Source organism: Seriola aureovittata, chromosome 3 (genome assembly GCF_021018895.1).
Source record: "Seriola aureovittata isolate HTS-2021-v1 ecotype China chromosome 3, ASM2101889v1, whole genome shotgun sequence".
Classification (NCBI taxonomy): Eukaryota; Metazoa; Chordata; class Actinopteri; order Carangiformes; family Carangidae; genus Seriola; species Seriola aureovittata.
In genome coordinates this window covers 9,470,213-9,492,108 of record NC_079366.1, presented here as the reverse complement: position 1 = coordinate 9,492,108, position 21,896 = coordinate 9,470,213, and the positions used below count along the sequence as shown (strand labels likewise).

Here is a 21,896-nt window from a genome sequence, read left to right as displayed (position 1 = left end):
GTTTCCTCTTAGAACAGCCAATCACAATGCATCAGCAGGCCAGTGAGGAAAAACACCATTACCCTTATTATTTATGGCACATGCATAGTCTGAGTTTGATAGAGGAGGGATCTGTTTGGGGAAGTACTCAAGAGGCAGTGACCTACCAGGGGAGATAAAATAAGACTCCAGAAGGGTCTTAGAAGATGAGCGGGTGAGCCATGTAACTGTAGTGCTACAGTTAATGCTCTTTACCAATTAGTGAGGTGGTGTAGTTATATTTGATGTTAGACCAGGGTCGATTTTAAGTCCCTGTCAAGTGGCATCTGTGTGACGAGTGTAACTTGATCCTCATGGACATGTGCAAATGGGTCACACTGATCATGCAGCGCCATCTGCAGGCCAGGGTGCATCTTTATCAATTACTGATAGTCTGGTTAGTCATAGTCCGAGGGAAACCACAAACTATAACTAAACCAAGAAGGAACAACTTTACTAAACAAAAGGTGGAAAACCAAAAAGGAGCCAAGAAAATGGAAGAGTCAGTGCAGAGCAGTCAAAACTAATCTCACACACTATCGAGTCCAAGAGAAACTAGCTTTGGAACAACAGTATTTGATTCTGCTTCTTTAATATTGTCTGGAGACTAGCACACCAGCTCAGTTGTTGATATGCCAAACAAAACAAGACATAGCATGTAACATTATGGGGATAAAAATATACACAAAAATACAAAATACAAAGTTAGGACGGATTTGTGGCTTTCATAACCACATGAAGATATTCTTCAAGCTTTTTAGATGAATTAAACTATCTTGTAGCACTTTCAGCTAACATTACATTCCCTTATGAGAGAAAACACAAAAAGTGCCTCGATGGTGTAAAACATCTGAAGGTTCAAGATAACAGGTCAAGATTTTGGGTTTAAGACCCACAATGTCATGAAGTAAGCGCAACAAAAGCTAGCTGACAGAAAGAGAACAGAGGGATCTGAGGAAAACTGTTGACATCAGAGGTGTCTTCAAGCTTGGAATGACCTTTATGTGTGAGAAAAAAAAATTGTTTAAGGGTCAAAGGCACAATGTTCTTGATGTGCTAGAAACCCCATTGTAACACGCAGGGAGGGTATTGTATCCACGAGGATCATAGTATTTATATATGACAATCAAAACAAGCAAATATAAAGTTATTAAAATTTTTGTTCAGTCCATATTCAGTCATTAACCGTATAATACTGTTTGCCAAACAAAGATAATTATTTGTTTACAAACAAAAGAACAGTACGTGATGATTTACAAGGTGGCTTCATTCGTTTTAAATAAAGACATTTAAGACATACACTAACAGCTTGATGGTATCCCAGCAGCCATCTGCTGCCGGTACCAGGATCCCATTATGGCCCACTGGGTCATTACTGTTCAACAGCTCTACATAGTCTAGAGCCCAAACAGATAGACAACAGATTGTAAATGCACTCTTGCTCTTCAGTGTGTATCTGGATTTGTGTATTTGTAGACAGTCATCCTGCATCACAACATAAGGCTATAACTGTGAGCAATGCACCCGGAATGCACCTGTGCTTGTGTGTAAGGTGGTGGTGACACCATCACGTCCACTGTCCGCGTGTCATTCAAGTATGAATAAATAATTTTGGCAAAGTAATTTGGATGTGATCTCAGACCAGTCCCGAGTCCGTTTTGTAATTTCTATGGCTGAATAGTTTAAGATTTATGTATGTCCACATGTGTACATGTAGTACACTTGAACCTGTAACATGTTTGTGTGTGTGCCTGCCCCACTGTGTCCTCAGTTCTTCTTCTTGATCCCTGGGCTGCGATTGTTGAACAGGTTGAGCCCCGATCTACCGTTCCCATTAGCCTCTCCGCTGACTGTGACTCCAGGTTGCTGGAGCACCTTGTCCAATGTGGTTTTCTTAATGGCTGCTGGAGAAATACGCTCTTGGTCTGCCAGGAATTGCAGCTCCCTGTGAAAGGAAGGGAAGCCGGGCATCAGATGTACAGTACAAATGTAGCTGTGTATCATATTTCTGTCAATTTTACTAATGAAAAGCATGAAGGTAGCACCAGCCCTTTAAGTCACAACTAGAGCTATCAGGGTTCACTCAACAGAGAAGCAAGATCAAGAGAGAATCATATGCCTGAAATATTTATTTATTTGATGTGAATTATAAAATAAAACAACTGATTAGGAATATAGAATCATGTTCATATAATCTGTATTTTTGGCTGCCCTTCATTGTCTTCAAAGTAAAGTATAAAAATATAAAATGTTCACATTTAGTGCCACAATCATTGATTGTCACTTGTCAGAAAGTCCACTCTTTCTGATAAACATTCAGGCATCAAACTTGCAAAAGGTGGTTCCATCTTTTTAACTGTGAAGACTTGATGAGGATTACATTTTAGCTCTGAAAGTTTATGGACATTTCTCATTATTTTGACATTTTAGAGACAAAAAAGAAATTACTCAATTAGTTGAAAAAGATGAATAAGAACTGAAAATCAGTGGCCCAGGGAGCCAAGAATGGAAAGAAAAAGTTGAGAAACCCTTGGTGCTGATACATGTGTGATTTGTGTTTTCAGGTTGAAGTGTCTCACCGTGTCCTGATGCATGAAGCCTCCACTGCGTTGATCAAGAGGCTGCGAAAGCCACCACTCTCCAGGACATGCAGTGCGTGGATGGTGGCACCCCCTGGTGAGCACACATTGTCCTTAAGCTGGCCAGGGTGCTGCTCCGAGTCGAGCAACATCTTAGCAGCTCCCTGAAAAGAAACAGGAGCACAAGGACAAAGAGGGGAGATGAGGATTTGTATGAAGGTCAACTTATTGTTTTCCCCTGCAGAGTCCTGGAATGCTAATACAGCATCCATCCTCAGCAGCACAAATCCTTGTGCCATCTTGATGTGCATTGTAATATAGAATAAAAGTTCCCACAGGAAATTAAATCTAAGCTAATGTAAAGGTTTTCCAGGCAGCATGCTGGCTTACAACAGGCTAACATGACTATGCTACTATATTGTCTTTAGTGAGCGTTTCCCAGTCAAATGCGCAAACAAGAGGAGACACTCAGACCAAGGATATTTATTGTCTGCAACATGTAACAACATCTGAAAAGGCTTTTCAACAGAGAAGACTGCTGCTAAAGATGCAGGAAGGAGCTCAACACACTGAGACTGAAGCAGCTGTCACAACTAAAACAGTCTGAAGTGAAGATGTGATCACATCAGTGTCTGCATTAAAACAATTAAGCAATGTTAATGTTTATTACATTTATTTTTCTATAGTTTCATCATTATTAGTGAATTAAAGTCAGCAGTAATGAGACAGTAGAAGTGTTGGGTGCACTGAAAGCAGCAACTCAGTCCTAATGTGTTCTCTGCCTTCGGATACACAGACGACCAGTGGATCAAGTAGACAAAATGTTACAGGAGATGAGGGGACACACACACACGCACACACACACACACACACACACACACACACACACACACACAGCTCACCAGTAGGGCCTGAGCTCCAAGTCTGACAGCCAGTCTCCTGGGCAGACCCATCTTCACTCCTCCATCTGCGAGAGCATCCACCGCTGTGAACGCCTGTAAAAACGTAAAAATGTTTTCCTTTAAAACAACAAAGCCATCGCATATTTACAAAGAGTAACTATATAAATTCATCATATAAAAACTTGGCTTTGCTTCTCTTCTACTGATTACTTACCCTTCATTCTGCATAATGTAGGGTAGAACAATAAGTTGACTCTTAAAGACTGACATCCAATAGATTTAACCTTGCTGCTTCCTCAGTCAGTTTAGAGAGAGAGAAAAAAAAGTACTCAGAGCTTTTCAACTGTATTTAAAAATACCTGTCTGAGGCTCAAGCTCTATGCGGAAAGCAGATAAAACCCGACGGACACAATTATTTTTAATTTGCTCAACCACCGCGCACCTCTGTCTGCTACACAGTACATTTGACGTGACCGTTTTAGAAAGCAGGAAGGATTGAGATTTGGAAATACATGCATGCAATACAAGTCATTACCACAGCTGAGCTTCTTTATGTGTTTTCTAACGGAAACATTCATTAGAGAAGAACATGTCCTGATTCAGAAAAACCCTGGCTCTCCTTCAGCTTCCTCCCTGCCACTGTTTGTCCAATGTCCTGGTCTCAAGCCTGAAAACCTCTAAAATAAATAAATAAATAGATAAATAAATAAATATTACCAGCCACTGAATGACAGAGTGAGGATTTTAACTGACAGGCAGCCTGGTGTTGACAACAGTGTATAAAGCCAAAATGAGTTGGTGTTTAATCAACTAAGTCAATCAACACACAAAAAAAAAACCATTTACGTCATTTATTAAGAATATAAAAATACCAAACATTTGCTGCTTGCAGATTGGCTTGCTTTTCTCTGCATCTTATTATGAACTAAATACATTGAGTTTTTGACTTTGTCAGAGCCAACACTCCATCACTGTCAGGGTTTGTTTACTTCTGATTGCTACTGTTGTTGTTTAAGACATCTTATACTAAATAATTCATTTTAAAAAAGTGATAGATAAATAATCTTTAGTTGAAGTTGTAGCTGTGAGGCCTGACAGCTGAAAACATACTTAAGTTTTATGGCAACCAGTCTTCCAAAAACACTGCACATCAGATCATTCCTACATCAATCCAAACAAGAGGCTGTCTTAGTGGACAAAGAAGCTTGAAATGATTAGATGATAGCTTTGACACTTACATATGCCGGTCCACTGCCACTCAGCCCGGTGACGGCATCAATGAGGTCCTCCTCCACCTCAGTGCAATAACCTACACTGGCCATCAGCTGCTCCAGTAACTTGCCATCCTCCACCTGAAAGGAGGAGGAAAATAACATGCTTATTAATAAGATCTAAGAAGAAAAAAATCAGGGAAAGACTGGTGAGAGCAGAAGGTCCAATCCACCCTTCCTGTGCAGCTCTCTGGTACATTCATCGGAGACACGGTTAGAGTTACATATATATAGAAAACACAGTATAGTGTTGACTGATCCTCAGAACATAAATCTTTCCTTTCTATTAATGCATTCATAAACCATTTGACTATTGCATCCACATCCCTTTATCCATCCCTCTTTACCTCTGCATGTGTCCCAGTGGCGTACACTGTAGCTCCCTCTCTCACCACCACCGGAGTATTTGTCATACACCTCATGACCTTAGGGGCTGTACGGTACTGAAGCAACTTCTGTTAAAATGACGAGAATGAGAACACAGGCATGAAGAGAGCCAATTTTTAAAACTATTTCTTTTACATTTTAGGATCAATGCAAAAATTACTTGAATGTAAATTGAGATGGAAAGGAGAGGAGAAAGAAAACATATAAGAGGGCAGAGTATAGGGCTGCACGATATATAGATATATATATATATATATATATATATATATATATATATATATATATATATATATATATATATATATATATATATATATATATATATATATATATAAAAATCATGTTGCAATTATTCTGGCAGGAATATGCAATTTCAGTTGGAATGGTTGTTTTTTCACTGAAATTTTTTTTAAATGATGATGATGATCATCATCATGATGTGATTTTTATTAAGTTTTAATCTTTTGGTACGTCTGGAGAATATGATTTGTAGGCCGAGTGTCTCTGTAGCACCACAACACTTATGGTGCTAACAATGCACAACAAGGTTGTGACACATTTTACCTCTATCAAAAAAAAAAAAAAAAAAAAGCAGCTCTTTTTCCAGCTCTTCGGATGTTTCACTTGGCCATATTGCCATCTTGATTATATTTTGATTAACTGTGCAACCCTAGTAGACTGCCTGAGAAACATCAGAAGATTAATGACTTTAGATCAGGGAGCAGCAGAGAATAGAAATGGTGAAGGAGGCAGACCTTCTCTATGGAGCTGATGGTTACACCTGCAGCACAGGATACTATGAGATGACGGTCCTCAATGTCCGGCCCAATCTCATCCAGAACAAAGGGGATGATGTGGGGTTTCACAGCCAGGAAGAGCACATCACTCTTATTGACAGTCTCTTTATTGCTAGTTGTCAGGTTCACCCCCATTTTCTGCAGAAGATGAAGAAGGAAGGGGAAAAAAACAGGGAAGGGGGCAAATAGGTGTTGTTAACATACACACATTATATCTTCTCAGACAAGCTCATGCTCACAAACATGCATGCTCACAACAATGTTTTCACCACTTCCAATTTGTCAGACACCACCATACATTCATGCAGAAACTCGTCTTCTCACCCTCAGCCCCGACACAGTCGGCAGGTCTGTGTCTGGGGAGCTGGCTGTAATCCTGTGTGTAGCAATCACACCTGGGGGGGGACACAGGAGGAAGTGAAAAGTATGAGGATGTAGACTGAGATGGAAAATGACAACTGTAAGATAAGACCTTCCTGATCCCAAGGGGGGAAATTCACATGTTGAAGCAGTAGGAGGAGGAGTCTAACAGTAGGGAAATGATAAAGGACTGTCTCAAGTAAATAAATAAAACAAAATAAATGAAAGGACAGTTATTAAAAAGCTATTATACATCACAATACTGAGCCCATACACATGATTTGTGCATTGTGCAAGTATATATGTTCAGTATGGGTCTTCTAGTGCAGCTCTGTGGGCCTTATTTTATGTGTGGTGAATGTATAAATGTGACTGTATTTTTATCCTTGCCAAAGACAGCTGATATGGGTTTACGGTCTGACATCAGTGAAGTTAGATTCAGTGCATGGCAAAGACTGCACAGTACAGAAAGCGGCCTCACCTGCAGCTGTGAACCCTTTCACCAGTGCATGAGCCAGCTGGCCTGCTCCAATGAATCCAACACTCATCCTGTCAGATGATGTGGCTTCTCTGTCCTGTAAAACACAGTCAGAAAACTGTTGCAGGTGTCCACGGACTTATGAGCGAAACACCCTTATATACAATACCCCTCTCACAACTGACTTCTAATGAATTGCGGATCCAGTTTTAACTTATCAAAAGCAAAGAGACACTTTGATAATGATGCAATCTAGAGAAAAATCCTGGCTCAGATTCATAGACATTGAATGATGATGAAATGCCTCCTCTGACACTGGCAGCACCCATGGGTGATTTTACTGGGATGTGGGCACATTCACTGATTTACAGCTGTCAGCTTTGTTTTCAGATAAAAGTCATTTACATGTCACATTTTATAAAAAATATCGCTTTGACTTCCAGCTTACTGACACAACTGTGTTTGTATCATTAATGACTGACCACTGGAATAGTACGATTTAAACTGTTCAAAAGTTCACATATTGACTGTTTTATGTTTGCTAATTATTAGTGAGTAAAATTAGCGCTCCATTTGATGCTGATCAGGATGATAGCATTTCCTAGCTAGCTGATGACCACCTGTCCTCGGCTAGCTCTGCTAGCTAGGTTTCACAGTCAGAAATGAATAACAAATGCGACAAATTCAGACAACACGGACATAGTTACCTTTCCCTAAATGTTACAGTTGAGGTTCCTGAATTGTCAGATGTAAGTTGACGACGTGTCCGTCACTTGTCGGCGTCTGAAAAATAACATAAAACACCAGTTTTTGTGTCAACGTGGCTTCCCTTTTACTCAGCCCCAGCGAGGTCCATAACTGTAACGAACAGCGACAGTAGCCAATCAGGACAGACACAACTTCATAATCGGACCAATGATAAACTAGATGATATAAATTGGGCGGGGTTTGCAGTCCGCCACTCCCGGTTGCATCAGTTCTGTGGATTTACGCTGCCAGGAGGAAAGTAGGTCAAACATATGAACCGTGGGTTAAAAAGTAGGTTATGTTTTTATTGGGCAAAGCCAGTCCTGACAGCATCTATTCAGACCCGACTGACTGATTCAACACAGAGTGACAGGAGCTTAACAGAGAGCTAATCTGATACAGAAACACTATGAAAACAGAAGATCAAAACGTGTGCAAAATTCCGGGTACTGTTGGTCTGGCTCTTAAAATCATATTTGTATAATCGTAGCTGCAATGTCCACATAGACCTTATATAACCCAGGTTTTATGACCCCACAATCACTCCTATCATCAATTGTGTTCAGGATGCAAAATACCGAGATCAGAGAATATCAGATATTCGACATGTTAATCAATAAGATGCGATCAAGACTTCAGTATGGAAGGCAAGCAAGATTTTCTGAATACAATGACATAATAAATCTCGGTCTGATGTTTTGAACTGTTGACAGATAAATAGAGAACTCAGCATTACAAAACAAATGAATAAAAAGATTATTTTAAAAAAAGTGAACAATAGTTAGTGCAAGTATATATGTACAAACTACATATAAGTAACCCAAAATACTCAGTGGTAATCAAATATCAATGAATAAATCATCAGAGATAGCAGAGCACAACCTGGGATTCACACCTGGGATGAATCAGGTAAAGTCTATAAGGTCCCTCTTGGTCACCAGTGGTGGAAACTAACACAGTATATTTATTCAAGTACAATTTGTAATTTTCTACTAGTCCACTACACTTCAGAGGAAAATATAATAATTTTTACTTCACTTTTTATTCCAATCCACTGTGAAACATGTGATCAGTTTATGAAATATGGCACATTGCAACAAATTAAACTAGCAACATTTACTTTAAATTAGTTACACCTCAACCAACAACAACTTTATGCTATTTATATGTTAATGAATCGATAGCGACAGTATGTAGTATTACAACACTCTAAAAGGTTAAATTCTGCATAATGAAGACGTTAAGCTTATTTTATAAAATTATACTTTTACTTACAGGAAACATTATATCACATCCCAACAAAAGAAATCTCCCACCAGAACGATCTGGGGCCATGTTCAGCGTTGATCATTTTGAATGCAAATGCATTGAGATTTGAACCTGAATCAAATCATTTCATGGGACCAGAAGTGGCTTGTGATATTTGAGGGAGCTGAATTTGAATGAAGGATTGTTATTCTAACAGGAGACTGTAGACGAGTGCTTTTTCCTCTCCCCCTCAGATTTGACAGAATCTGAAATAAAGCATACTTGGACAGCAAGTACACTAATGAGCCATGGCATTTGAATACAGTTTGGCTTCCTATCCCATGGTAGTTCACCAATGCATATTCTCAACATTAGCCCTGAACTTGGCCTGTAACTGTCAGTTTGATGCTAAAATCTCCTCTCTGCACATGTTAATAGGACGGGCCCTCCTCTTGTCAATGTGCCTGCCTCTTCCTTTCATGTTTCTCATGCCATACCAGACTAAATTTACACTCCACAAGAGGTACTGTATGTCTCCTCTGAGGGACCACATTCCATTTATTTTCTCACAGTGCCGCTGGACAGGAATGCAGACTGAGGGATTGCGTATGCTCCTGTCTATATATAAAGCAGAATGCATGGCCTGAGGTTGATCTCCAACAGCACCAGCTGTTAGGATACTCTTCCTCTTTAGTCAGCTGGGTAAAGTGATATATATCATCAGTTCATTCTCCACAGGTGTAGACATTTATTTTGGCGAGGCCATTGCCAGGACCTTTAAAATACTTACATGATTAGAGTAAATATAATTTAATCGTTCAATTGTATGATCTATCGATTGGGTCAAATGCACATTCAAAGTCTTCTTCGCAGTGTACGGATATAATTTAGATGGATAAAAACCAAATTCCTCGATTCCTAACCTGTGAAATCAGTTGTGTAATGTCTGCTGTGGCTCTGGAGGAGCGCTGTCAAGTCTGACAAAATTACCCTGATGATGTCATATCGATGTCATCAGGGTTAACCCGGCTTCAGCTTGAGACCTTTTCACAGAAGTCAGACAGTCCAAACTGGAAGTGTGGAGTTTGAAAGAAATTGATGTTTTGGAGGCAGTGGGGGATTCATTTAAGATTGCTATCCAGTTGGATTATGGGACTTTTTTGGATCCAGTGTTTTGAGGGCTTGACCAACATGAGGGACTGAAAGTCAGGAAATATCAGTCTCTGCTGATTTAATTCTGACTTGAGTCCCTCTACCCTTTGCTTAAAAATATCAAATGTAAACAATATTAGTCCAGAAAAACATCAAAACCCATCATGAGTTATTTTCATGTGTGTAAATGCAAAATGTCCACTCATCCTCAAGTCAGTAAAAGCTCGTGGACACGACTTGTAGCTCCGCCCTGATTTTGCCTCATTTTTCTTTGTCAGAAGAAGAGGTCTGAAGTAAAGGATGGCAGGTTGTCTTGTCCCCTTGTGTGCTCTCTTATAATAAAACAGAAAATCTTAGGGAATTAGGGAACAATATGATGATTTATTCCCGACTGATGTTACAGAATGCAGCAGATGGAGTAGTGTAAGAGGAGGTATATGGCGCGGCGTCCCCTTCCCCTTGTTGCATCGGTTTGTGGAATAATTACCCACAAAACTGTTCTCCAAACCTAATCTCAAACAAGCTGAAAAATTTCACTGATGTATCCCTGCAACTCTGCGTCTCAGTCAGACACACACACACATACAAAGTCAATTTACCACTGCCTGCCTCTGTTCTATCTATCACTCAGACTCGGCATGTGTGCTGAGGCGTGACAACACTCATTCCCTCTTTCTTTTTTTGACAAAACCCTAAGAGGTTTATTAAAAATACCAGAACTCACAAATCTGTTTTTTTGCCTTTTTTTTTTTTTTTTTTTTTGACACACAGCTCACAGCGACAAGCAGATCTAGGTGAAGCATTCACAACAATTTGTTGCTTTGCAGTGATTGGGGCCCAGAGGTGTGTTTTTGTGTCTCGGTGTGTAAGAACAAGAGAGCGATTGTGAAAATCCAAGAGAGAGGGAAAGAGTGAGAGAAGATGTGCATATTTAATATCACAGACAGAAAATCTTTCCCCAGTGTTCATACATCTCCCTCCTGCAGCCTGAGACGAGAGTGAGCGGCAAAGACAGAATACAAAAGACATGACAGCAAAGAAGTTAATGCATCCAGTGTAGTGTCAGCTTTCAATTTTATGTCAAACCCAAAACTAATAAAGGATTTCCCACAGCATATCTCAAAACCTCACACACAAATCAGATTGAAAGTCCCAAAAGGACCTGCAGCAGGAGAGAAGCTGTGCAATAAGTAATGCTTCTTCTGTATCCCTATCCTCAATTCAGCAGGTATTTAGTAGAGAGCGATGATGAAATGATGTGATTTAATCAAAGAACACAGACTTTCTTAACAATGTCCTCAACTCCATGATGGCGTTGAGGTGGCCAGAGAGGCCAGAGCTCTGACTGGGAGGTCAAAGCAGGATATTTGTTGACTGTGCTCCTCTCCGATGGGTCACTGGTGTCCACCAACATGGTAACTAAGTACTAAAAGGTTGCCAGGCTGGTCATCTCTGTACTTTGACCTTCTAGTGGAAATTCATGTGAAGTGAGGCTGTGTTTGTCAACTGGAAACAAAATCCTCAGAGTAAGCGATTGAACTTGCTTCACATTCTGTTCTAAATCTATTCATCAGCTTTTAGCTTTCAACAAAATACCAGCGTTGACTCGACTCAGACCTTTAAATGATGAGAAATCCTCAAAAGGGAAGAAATGTCTGAGTTCAACAATAAAAACTACATGAGTGTAGAATGCCCATAAATGAAAAAACGTCAATCACTGGACCATAGAAAAAGATTCAAAAGACCAGTTTAGCATAATTCAGACACGGTCACAAAATTTTCTATATTTGTTTTAAAGAGACAACAAAGTGTTAACTGAAGCTTTTTAGTTTAAAGTGGCGCTGCATCTCTGCTAACCATGAAGCGTGAATGGCAGGTCACAAATTTGTCCAGTTTCAGAGGGAAGTGAAAAATCTCCAAGCTAATAAAGCTACACAAATTTCACTGTGTATTTAATTAATTTTATTGGACTATATGCTCTCGTGGATCAGGTGGCATCTCTGGTCCAAAGGGTCTGGTAATGTTTAGAAAACAGATCTGAAATAGCTCTCTGGCTCCTTATCACACATGTCTAATAAACAGCAGGTCATAGATGGAAGTCACCATCAGTATACATTTTGTTTTCAATTAGAAAAAATGAAACTGATAAACCACCTAAAATCATATAAAGACATGCTAACAAAAGCCTAAAGATCGTTTTACATAATCTGATGATAATCTGAACATAATTTAGGATTATGGATTTATTACAATAAATACACTTGTATATCCACTGTTACCGTGTAAATTCATGACGGTAAACAACATAAACTTTATAAATGGGTTCCACAAACAGGAATCGTATGAATATAGTTAACTGAATCAAATGAACTGTTTACTTACAGGTTCATTTGCAAGTGAGACTTGAGTTTTACACATGTATTATATTACCAAATCATTCCATTGTTTTATTCATCCCTGAAACTGTTCAACTTTAAACCCCTGGTTAGTTGTTCCACTTTGATCGTCACGAGTGCTTCAAACTGAGCACCAACACTGTTTTGTATACAGTAGCTTCCTACAGGATGCCAGACTAGGAAAGCTGGCACAGATTCAGATCCTCTGGGACCAAAGACTCAGCCTTTGACAACGTTCCACACAAGATTTGGCAAAACAAGAGCCAAGAGCTACAGGGGAAAGCTGACTTCAGCAACATGCGCCATCAGGGATTAGTCACGACAGAGAGCCAGCAGTCCCCTGTCCCTCCGCGGCCCCCCGGCTGGAGAATCAGGAAGGGTCGGTTATGATGGACACCTGTCGCAGCTCATCTCTGTCACAAGAGTTCATACACCGAGGGCTGTGTTGTATTTGTGTGTGTGCGTATGTGTGTGTGTGTGTGTGTGTGTGTGTGTGTGTGGAGACCCAGCTATGTTTAAGACAGAGGCCCGCAGGGAGTGAGAAGTAAAATGAGTGCCAAACGTGGAACAGCTGCTAAATGGGGATCTGCAGAGGAGCAGGGAGTACACAGGCCTTAATGGAGCTACAGATTGCTCTGTGGCAACACTGTCCGACACTTTCAGTAGGAGCTTTCTTTGGGCTCTGTCATATTCCACTGACGTTACATCTCACTCTGGAAATATTCGTCAGAAGAAGAGAAGAAGTGGAGCGAGCGCTGCCTCCAGAGGGCCTGTCAACAGGAATAATTCTGGAGGATTTATCAGAGGATCAAAATACTTTTAACAGCAAGGAACACACACAATATGTAAACATGTTACTTCAACAATACAAAGTAATTTATGACTGCAAAAAAATCACCATCAGTTTACATAAATCCTCATATAAACCACGGCTCATCTGCTTTTCCTGTTATTCACTTGTACTTAGTTTCTAATTTACAAAAACTGTCACAATGGTTAAAATCTCGAAGACACACAGTGACGTTTTCTCTGGTCTTAAGACAGATTTGGATACAAAAGCAACCAACTGGTGTTGGATTTGCTGTTGAGCACAGAGACAGTTTCGCTAGACGTATGCTGTGGCACAGTGGCTTCCCGAGGACTTAATATAATACATCCATAGCACTCACAGATGTGACAGGGGAATTCATTGATCCTGGATTAGAGAGATGAGATTCACTGAGGTGACCAAAGCAGAGAGGAGTGAAGGATGGAGAGGAAGAGGAGGAGGAGGAGGTGACTGGTATGTTGTGTGAGGCAGAAATGGGGGCTGGGGGTTCTGCAGAGACAGAATTAAAGAGAGAGAATAATCAAGAGAAAGGGGGAACAAAGAGAGACTCAGCGGGTGAGATCCCTTCTTCTGTTTTATTCCTGTCAAAAATAACACTATAACACTGCTGACAGAGAAGGTGGCAGCCAGAGAGGCCTCTGTCTCTCCTTCTTCACCCCAGAGGCTGCAGGGATGACAGGGTAGAAAGACACACTGTCTAGCAAATTAATGACTGAGGACTAGTCTGAGCCCGAAGTTATAGACTGTGTATGATGATGTGTTGAACACATTAGACGTGAGGTAATGATGGAGAGGAAACGGGAGAAGCTTATACACTGTGAACCGAGCCCTGTATTAATCATCCACCTCCCTATTTCAGAGATCATTTAAGAATTACGTTTACAAATCTCCACCTATCATCCCTCAGGTTGTGTATTATGTGCACATAACGAAGCTGGTGTGGCACAAGCATTCAGAACGAATTACATTCTCTGGTATGTGTGCAGACTTAGATAAAATTTGAGCCCAACTCAGCTGATCTTTGTTCAGCAGTTAAAGCTGCTAAATGCTTCACTATGTTCTGGTCTCTGACTTTGCTTGTTTATAATATATCACTTACCTCCTGCTATTGTCTTGTGTTTTGTTATATTTAATGTCTAATTGTATGTATTATATTATTACATTTATCTTTTTTATGTACTTGGCACTGTGATTTTGCAGGTTTTCTGTCTTTGTACTGTCACTTTGCTGCTGTAACACTGCAGATTTCCCCACTGTGAGACAAATAAAGGAATATCTTATCTTATGTTTGGTGCTGGGCAGGTAGTGTACGGTCGATTGATGAGAGCCCGTTATATTAAAACAGCAACAATTTACGGCTGTAGGCAAGAACTGATGCTGGTGTGAGCGCTGAGAAAAGTTGCTAAACAATGAGCTGAATGAAGCTAAAATGCTGAGAGCAGCTGCAGAGACTGGTGATAATTCTCTGAAGGCTCGTCACTATAGTACTTTTATACTAATAGGCAATGATACAATATGTGCACCGCTTGACGTAAAATCGGACTCCAACTTCGGAAAGCTGCTGCCAATTAAACTTCATAAGAAGATGCAAGTCACATTATACATAGTCAGAGTATATAGTTTATAGTAGCTTAATGTCAGTGTGTAAAAACATTTACTGTCTCAATACACTAGACAACATAAAAACCATCTGACCACACAGATCATTTTCATCTGCCGGTGTAAACGTAGTAAAGTAAATAGTCTTGTGGCGTTAGATCTGTTAGTTAAGGACATATTTAGGGTCATATTGACCAACTCCTGTGACTGTCCTGGGTCGCACTGACCGTGTCCAAATTGTGCAACTGTGAACATTGTTGTGTTTTCAAACTAAAACTGCAGGTAGAAAGAGACGTCTGGTTTTCGAAATAGGTTTTATTTGTTTTCATAGACTGAGGGAAACCGTTTCACAGAGAGACACGAGTCTTCTAAATGCTGTCTCACAGCTTAGATATGAATGCAGACAGCTCCTGTTTATTTTTGGCAGGCCGGGTAATGTCCGTCGATCGCTGGTGTGGGGTTTTCGGTTGACAAGGATACCACAGATTCCAGTGTCCGATTTGCTATTTATACTCAAGACGGTTTTTTTTTTTTTTGTATTATTATTTGAACAGAAATACAAGCAGCAAGTAAGTGTGTGTTGTGCCACGGATCAAGAACAGTGGGAGTGTCCTGCTTCATGAGGATCTGGCTGCTCCCTGAATCTCTCAGAGGGCAGAGGGGTCCAGTTAGAGGGAAGGGGTGTCACATCAGTGGGGTGTGGCAGAGGTCGTAGTAGTAAAAACTCAGAGTTCACATTCCACAGATTGAGTTTGGGGTGTCTGCTGCCTCAGTGGTGTAACATGTGCACCACCAATGATGTTATGGGCCTCTTATTCATTTCTCCCCCTCTATCATTTCTGTGTCTTTCAATATCAAATAAATGCACTAACAAACTCATAAGCTGTGAAATGAATAACTTAAAAACTGTCAAGCCAGTGACGCTAAATAATGGTTCCATGTGGTGCTACACCCGAGAGTTAGTGGACAAATGTGAGGAGACGAATCGTAACCTCTGGGAGTAGATCAGATCCGCCACATACAGTCCAAAGTTAACGAAAGAAAACACCGCCACCGCAACCTTGCTGTCCCACGGACACTTTCCCCGTGGACATGACGATGGTCTCCAGGGGGAGCCGTATTTCGTGTCAAAGCAGAACACCGGCCACACCACTGATGCACTCAGGTAGAGCAGAACTTCCAGGAGCGTGCACACCACCACGAAGCGGTCGAAGGGCATGCAGCGTACGGCTTTGGTCCGCCCACACACAGTCATCATGACCACCACTGCAGTCAGAGCGAAGCAGAAAGCATAGACGACAACGCAGTAGATTGTAGCAGCATAGCGGGAGTACTCGCTCCCGTTGGCCAAAGCTCCAAAAATGATGCAGGCAACGAAGCCCTGAACCACTTTGAGGAGGCCGGAGACGGTGGCCATGTAGCCCACAACAGCCTGGCCTGGCCTGGCTCGGCACCAAGCCACTTCAGCTCCGTAGGCTAGAACACCCAGGATGGAGCAGACGGTGACAGCAATGCGAAAATTTCGGACATCGCAGCCGGCGTAGGGGCACTCAATCCGAACAAAGAAGAGTGGGTAGACCACAGAGGCTGTCACATACCTGCAGAAGACAGAAACACATGAGTGCAGATATGATGTAATCAAACCAGACTAGTTTCAAGTTATCCAGAATCATATGAAATATTATATAATTGACCTTTGGACTTTGACCCCCAAAATCTAATCAGTTTATCCTTGAGTCCCAGTGAATGTTTGTGCTAAACTTGAAGAATTTCCGTCAAGGCCATAAGGCATTACTGAGATATCGTGTCCACGCCACTGGGACAGACGTCTGCATGTACGTACGTACGACCTGAAAACAATATACCTCCGGCTCTAGCTGTCACAGGCGTGGAGACATAAAAAGATGCAGTGGAGTGTCGTGTTGGGACACTGCAGGGCGTCTTTCAGAGCTGAGACAGTGAACAAATGACTAAAATTGCAGAGCATAAAACCAAAACAATGAGCCGAAAGGCACTAAAATGTTCTGCTGCGGAGTCGAATGATAATTCTCAGTTGGTCCATCACTAGGAGCGACTCTCTCACATCACACGTTATCATTTGTTCCACTGTCAAATATATTCATTATGCAGCAGCTTTAATGATTTTCTGGGCATAGTGTAATAAAGTTGCTGACTGTGGACAACCAATGGAAATATGGTAGACACAGGTTTTGAACACTGTGAGGGTATTACTCAGAACTATGTCAGATTTTTGTAAACCTTTATAGATATTTTTTTATATAGGGTCATTGTAATCATCTCACTGTGGTGCTTTCCCTCAGTACTACTCCACTTATGGGGAAAATTTACTGTAAGTGGAAAAGTCCTGATTAATAGATGATGATTAAAGATGAGTAAAAGTTCAGTGCGCTTTGTGTGTGTGTTAACTAATCTCCGAGGATGTGGTGAAAGTGAAAAGGTCTCCGCCTGCAACTTCACCCCCCCAACGACCCAAATGAGCATCATGATTTACACCTGAACATGTGACTTACATGAGTGTGGCGAAGGCAGCGCACGTGACCGTCAGGTTGTCCCAGGAGACGGGGAGGCAGCTGTAGAGACGAGTGGCGTCCAAAAAGAACACCACAACCGACATAGCGAAGCAGCAGCACCATGCTGCCATGCAGAACACACCCTGTGAACCACTGTATCCGGCGCTGTGGGTTACCATGGCAATCACAGCACAGCCCATAGCTAGCTGACAGAGGCGGGCTGCACCCAGAGGTGAGAAGAGTGCCTTCTTGTTGAGGTATGGACCACCCTGTGAATCCATGACTGGGCGCGTGTAGGAGAAGTCAAGAAGTCAGTGTACAGTGAGATCTTTAAGAGGTAAGTTCCTCAGGGAGATTTTGGATGTCCAGGAGTTACACAATAGAGGATGATGTGGAGTTTAAAGTCTAACCAGCTCAGGTTTCACGTCCTGTGATGTAATCCAGCGTCTTGACGACATCTATCAAACAAAAGCAAAAAGTATGAATTACTCTCATTGATCTAAAGAACTCATACATTTCAAAATTAGCATTGTGTGCTTTTACCTCACTCCTCCTATGAAGCAGCTTCACTCAGCCTCTGCCTCTCTGCGACCTCGTCACTCACCTCTAGTTTTGCTTTGCACTCACACACTTCAGATAAAGTCACAAGACTGTTGTGGTCCTGGAAAACACTGCCGCCTCCACAGTCAGATCTTCAATCATAAATAAATGTCTTTGCCTCTCTGCTCAAACGATGTTGAAACTCCTCGACGAACATGTGGGAGAATATCTGGATGCTCAGGTGCTTTGAGGCGTTCTTGATATCTGGTGTGGGTAGGTGGGCACTGGGGTTTTCAGTGCAGTGTTAGCAGCAGGGTCACCCTCCTCTCTCTCTGCTGTGTTTATAGACTTTGTGGGGACTTTCTGAAACTCTATTTCTGTGTGGTTGAATCAGAGCACGTAACAAAGTATGTTAAACACAGGGAAAGATCCCTCTGCGAGATCTTCTGTGAGAGCTCAAGCTGCTCGGCTAGGAGCACACACTCACCTGTCAGCTGAGGGATCACACTGACTCATCGTTCACAAATATCCAGACTCTGCAGCCAGCAAGCCAGGAAAGATGCGTTCAAACTCCAGTCGGGCTGTAGTTTTGTTAAAGTAGGTTACTGTCTCATAGATGAGAACTAGTAGATCTGTCCAGGATGTTTTGTCCAGGAGATGTTGGTCGAGGTGAGTCTACCTCCTACGAAGCCACATCAGAACCGGTCCAACCTTCAACTGAAATGGTCCAGGATCAGGATCTCCTCATCAATCTTCACCGCTCATTTAAACAGATACGTTTGGTTTGTATCTGTTGCTCTACACACACGTATAGTGTGAATCCATGTGGCCACACGGGCCAACGACACCATCAGCTCTCCCTCAAATATCAACTCTCATCCTCATACTCTCTCTCTCACACACTCCTTCTCACATACTTTCTCCTTCAGTGTCCCTCCCTGTGCTGTGAGGAGGGGGTGCTGCTGGTCCGTCAGACCAGAATGGAAGTTATTTAGGGTTGGGCCATCACCACGAGCGTTGGAGGGAGGAGTGCATGTGCTTGGGTGTGGGGTCCAAGCATGCAGACACATTACAGACCCTGTGGAATGAGGTGAGATGAATGACCCCATGCTCTCAAGACAAGCAGTCTGTACAAGACAGACTGGCTGCACAGATCGTCGTTCCTCTTTTCATCACCATTCAAAGACTTTTTAGGTTTTTCAATGTTGCATCGATCCTGCACAAGCAGGCCTCTCATCTATGGAGCCCTAAAGTGTTCAATATTAGGGCTGCACGATATGCAACAAAAATATCATGTTGTGATTATTTTGGCAGATATTGCGATTGAGATGTGAGTCATGACTTCAGTTGGAATGATCGTTTTTGCCTTTCATTTACAATGAAAATTTTTAGAAATCATGATCATGTGATTTTTGTTGGGGCTTGTACCAAACAATCATGTTCCTTTAGGTGTGGAGAATATGATTTTGTAGGCCAGGGCAATTTGGATATCGCACTTGGCCATATTTCGATGACTGATTATAGTTCGATTGATTCGATTGCCCTTTTTGATATCAAATAAATAAATAAGACATTATGAAATAAATAATCATGCAAATAAATATGTAACAATCTTCAACCAAGAAATTCAAAAAAGGAGTTCAAAAAATCTAAGTATTTGAAAGCTGACAAGAGAAGTCAGCCAGCGTAGCAAACGATACAGACACAGAGAGGCAAAAAGTCAGGAAAATCACACACAAGGAGAACTCAACAAGAAATAGGGGTGAAACTGGAAGCTTCACTAACTGGAAGTGCAAAGATAATCTGGCAGCTGACAGGTGGAGAGACTGGACTATATATATACATACAGAGGATTAACTGGCTGATGAGACAAAGGTGACACAGAAATTAACTACTAAGCGCACTGCTATGTTCAGCAGCTTGTTGCAAACTTTGTCTCTGTCTGCCGTTTGGTGCCGGGCAGCCAGTGTACAGTGGATTTATCAAAGCTTTCTTTGGTGAAAACAGCTGTCCGCTACGCTGCAGCTGGAGGGGAGGATGATGATGGTGGAGTTTATCAGGCAAACCAAACCAGTGATCTAAAATGGGCTAAAAGGCTCCATTGAGTTGAGGGCAACAAGGTGAGTGATAAATTCATTTTGATTGACTGATTTAAACAAAGCTAATCCTTAACTCCCCTGACTGTTTAAATTGTACCTTTTTGCCCTGTTTTTCATTATCAACTGATATCCCCTTGATTATAAAGGCAAGTGTTATGATGTTGTACCTGGTACCTGTAAACCCTGTACACCCTCACATGACATCAGTTATACCTCATTCACTTCATTTGGGTGTCATGTTTCAGCAGCAGGGATTTCCACAATAGTCAGCTCTTAGCTCCACGTCCATGTTAATTGTCCTCTTACTGTTCACATGAACAGTGAGCAGGCCTCTGCTCTTTGGTTTGATATCATATCTGTCCTCTGGTCTCTGTCTCCACCTGCAGGTACAGTTTAAATCTAAAAATGTTCAGAACAGCTGCATCCAAATAATGTCACAAGGGTGTCATGTAGTCACACGATGTGATCTATGACTAATGAAAGTACAAGGTCTGCACTGTATGTGTGCGCTAATATTTTAAAAATAAATACTTTTACAAACAAACAAATAAATAAATAAGTAAGTAAATGTGGAAATATATAAATCGATTAGTAAATAAAAAGGGAAAAACATAAATGTATATGTAACCACTAGTTATTATGAGATGGGTTAGATGCCAATAAAATAGAAATACACCAATATCTAAAATCTTAGTAAAACACAGCGACTGCTCTGAGCAATAACATTTGTTTTAATCACAGAATAGAGAAAAGACAACACTCATGTGAGCGTAGGCTTTATAAGAAAGCAAGGCCTTTAAAATAAAACAAACCATCTCAAAATGCCCCTTTGTTCAAAGCTCTGTTTGATTCACACATTAAAATAAAAAAAAAAAAAAAAAATAATCACACTTCTGTAGCTGGGTATTTAAATTCCTGAGTTCAATTCATAATCCTTTTTTGGTCCTTATTCATTTTCTCTTCAGTTGTTTAGTTCAGTTCGGTTCGGTCAAGACAAAAGTTGTTTTTTCAGGTAGTCAACTAAGAGTCTTTTTTTTCTTCTTAGTTCAGTTAGGGCGCCCTATCTTTCTCTTGTATTTCATCTTATCTGGAATCCAAGTGAAGAAGCTGGTGCGTCCAAATCCACGGAGTCGCTCCTCGATTCCTCCATGTCGCCACAGTGGTGGTCAGGTGACCTCCCTCTCCCTGAAACTCCTTCAGAAGTCAAACATTTTAACTTCAGTTAATGTCAGTCTTTTTTATAGTATGCAGATTAATACCAATATCTCAAGGTTATCTTCTAAATAAATCTGAATACTTCTTCTGCCACTGACATAATCCCTCGTAAAATGTGGTTTTCACACGTTTTGTTTTTTGTACAGATAAAACATGTTAATCAGCCAGCTTTATAGGTCCTAGTAGTCTGTCTGTCTGTCTGTGTCTGTCTACTACTCACAGCCCGAACTCCTCCTCATTTGTCCTTGGTCCAGCAGCCACCAGGGAGCGTCATTGTTGCAAAGCAGCAGTACTGCAGCTGAAAACACACTGAGGCTCCATGTGCTGACAGCACAGCTTTTCATTGCAGCTTCCCAACATCCAACTTTATGTAGAAAGCAAACTAGCAACTATGAGCAGCGACTGACTTTTGAATATTTTGACGCCAAGTAAAAAACAGTTTGGAGACAGGAATAATTGACAACTGTGAGTTAACCTTTTCTCACTAACACACATCCAACACAAACTCTGTAAATGGCCTGTGTAAGTGCCCATCGCTTTATTTGGCATCAAAGGCTCCAGGGGCAGTTGGAAGTAATTAATTTGCAAGAGGGAGACAGAGAGAGTGTGTGTGTGTGTGTGTGTGTGTGTGTGTGTGTGTGTGTGACAAGTGGATGGAATGTACTCCTCCCTCATACTCCCACCACACACACACACACACACACACACACACACACACACACACACACACACACTGCTCCCCTCTGTG

At 41.2% G+C, this 21,896-nt stretch overlaps 2 protein-coding genes across 3 annotated transcripts; both read right to left on the bottom strand.

The window, feature by feature from the left end:
* Positions 1-593: 593 nt before the first annotated feature.
* pycr1b (pyrroline-5-carboxylate reductase 1b) lies at positions 594-7,647 on the bottom strand. The gene is made up of 9 exons (XM_056372633.1): positions 7,500-7,647; positions 6,796-6,889; positions 6,279-6,349; positions 5,913-6,092; positions 5,118-5,225; positions 4,738-4,851; positions 3,500-3,592; positions 2,598-2,761; positions 594-1,963 (listed from the first exon to the last, which is right to left on the bottom strand). The coding sequence occupies exons 2-9, from the start codon at positions 6,860-6,862 to the stop codon at positions 1,786-1,788; spliced, it is 975 nt and encodes a 324-aa protein (XP_056228608.1). The 5' UTR covers positions 6,863-6,889; positions 7,500-7,647; the 3' UTR covers positions 594-1,785.
* A 6,073-nt stretch (positions 7,648-13,720) lies between these two features.
* LOC130163762 (myeloid-associated differentiation marker-like protein 2) lies at positions 13,721-18,787 on the bottom strand. Of its 2 annotated transcripts, none has more exons than XM_056368136.1 (4): positions 18,322-18,787; positions 17,838-18,211; positions 17,295-17,752; positions 13,721-16,361 (listed from the first exon to the last, which is right to left on the bottom strand). In XM_056368136.1, exons 3-4 carry the CDS (start codon positions 17,573-17,575, stop codon positions 15,710-15,712), a joined length of 933 nt encoding a protein of 310 aa, XP_056224111.1. In that variant the 5' UTR covers positions 17,576-17,752; positions 17,838-18,211; positions 18,322-18,787; the 3' UTR covers positions 13,721-15,709. The 2 variants fall into 2 exon arrangements, with proteins under 2 accessions (XP_056224111.1, XP_056224102.1); XM_056368127.1 differs by having other exon boundaries at positions 17,899-18,211.
* Between the last annotated feature and the right edge of the window lie 3,109 nt (positions 18,788-21,896).

Bases quoted from the DNA above. Each gene is read 5' to 3' on its own strand.
- pycr1b (XM_056372633.1), bottom strand. From the start codon at position 6,862: ATGAGTGTTGGATTCATTGGAGCAGGCCAGCTGGCTCATGCACTGGTG. The intron at 5,226-5,912 runs GTCTGCCTCCTT...TCATTTTAACAG, and splicing joins CCATCAGCTCCATAGAGAAG to AAGTTGCTTCAGTACCGTAC. The intron at 2,762-3,499 runs GTGAGCTGTGTG...GTTTCTTTTCAG, and splicing joins TTGGAGCTCAGGCCCTACTG to GGAGCTGCTAAGATGTTGCT.
- LOC130163762 (XM_056368136.1), bottom strand. From the start codon at position 17,575: ATGGATTCACAGGGTGGTCCATACCTCAACAAGAAGGCACTCTTCTCA. The intron at 16,362-17,294 runs GTAAGTCACATG...TGTCTTCTGCAG, and splicing joins GCTGCCTTCGCCACACTCAT to GTATGTGACAGCCTCTGTGG.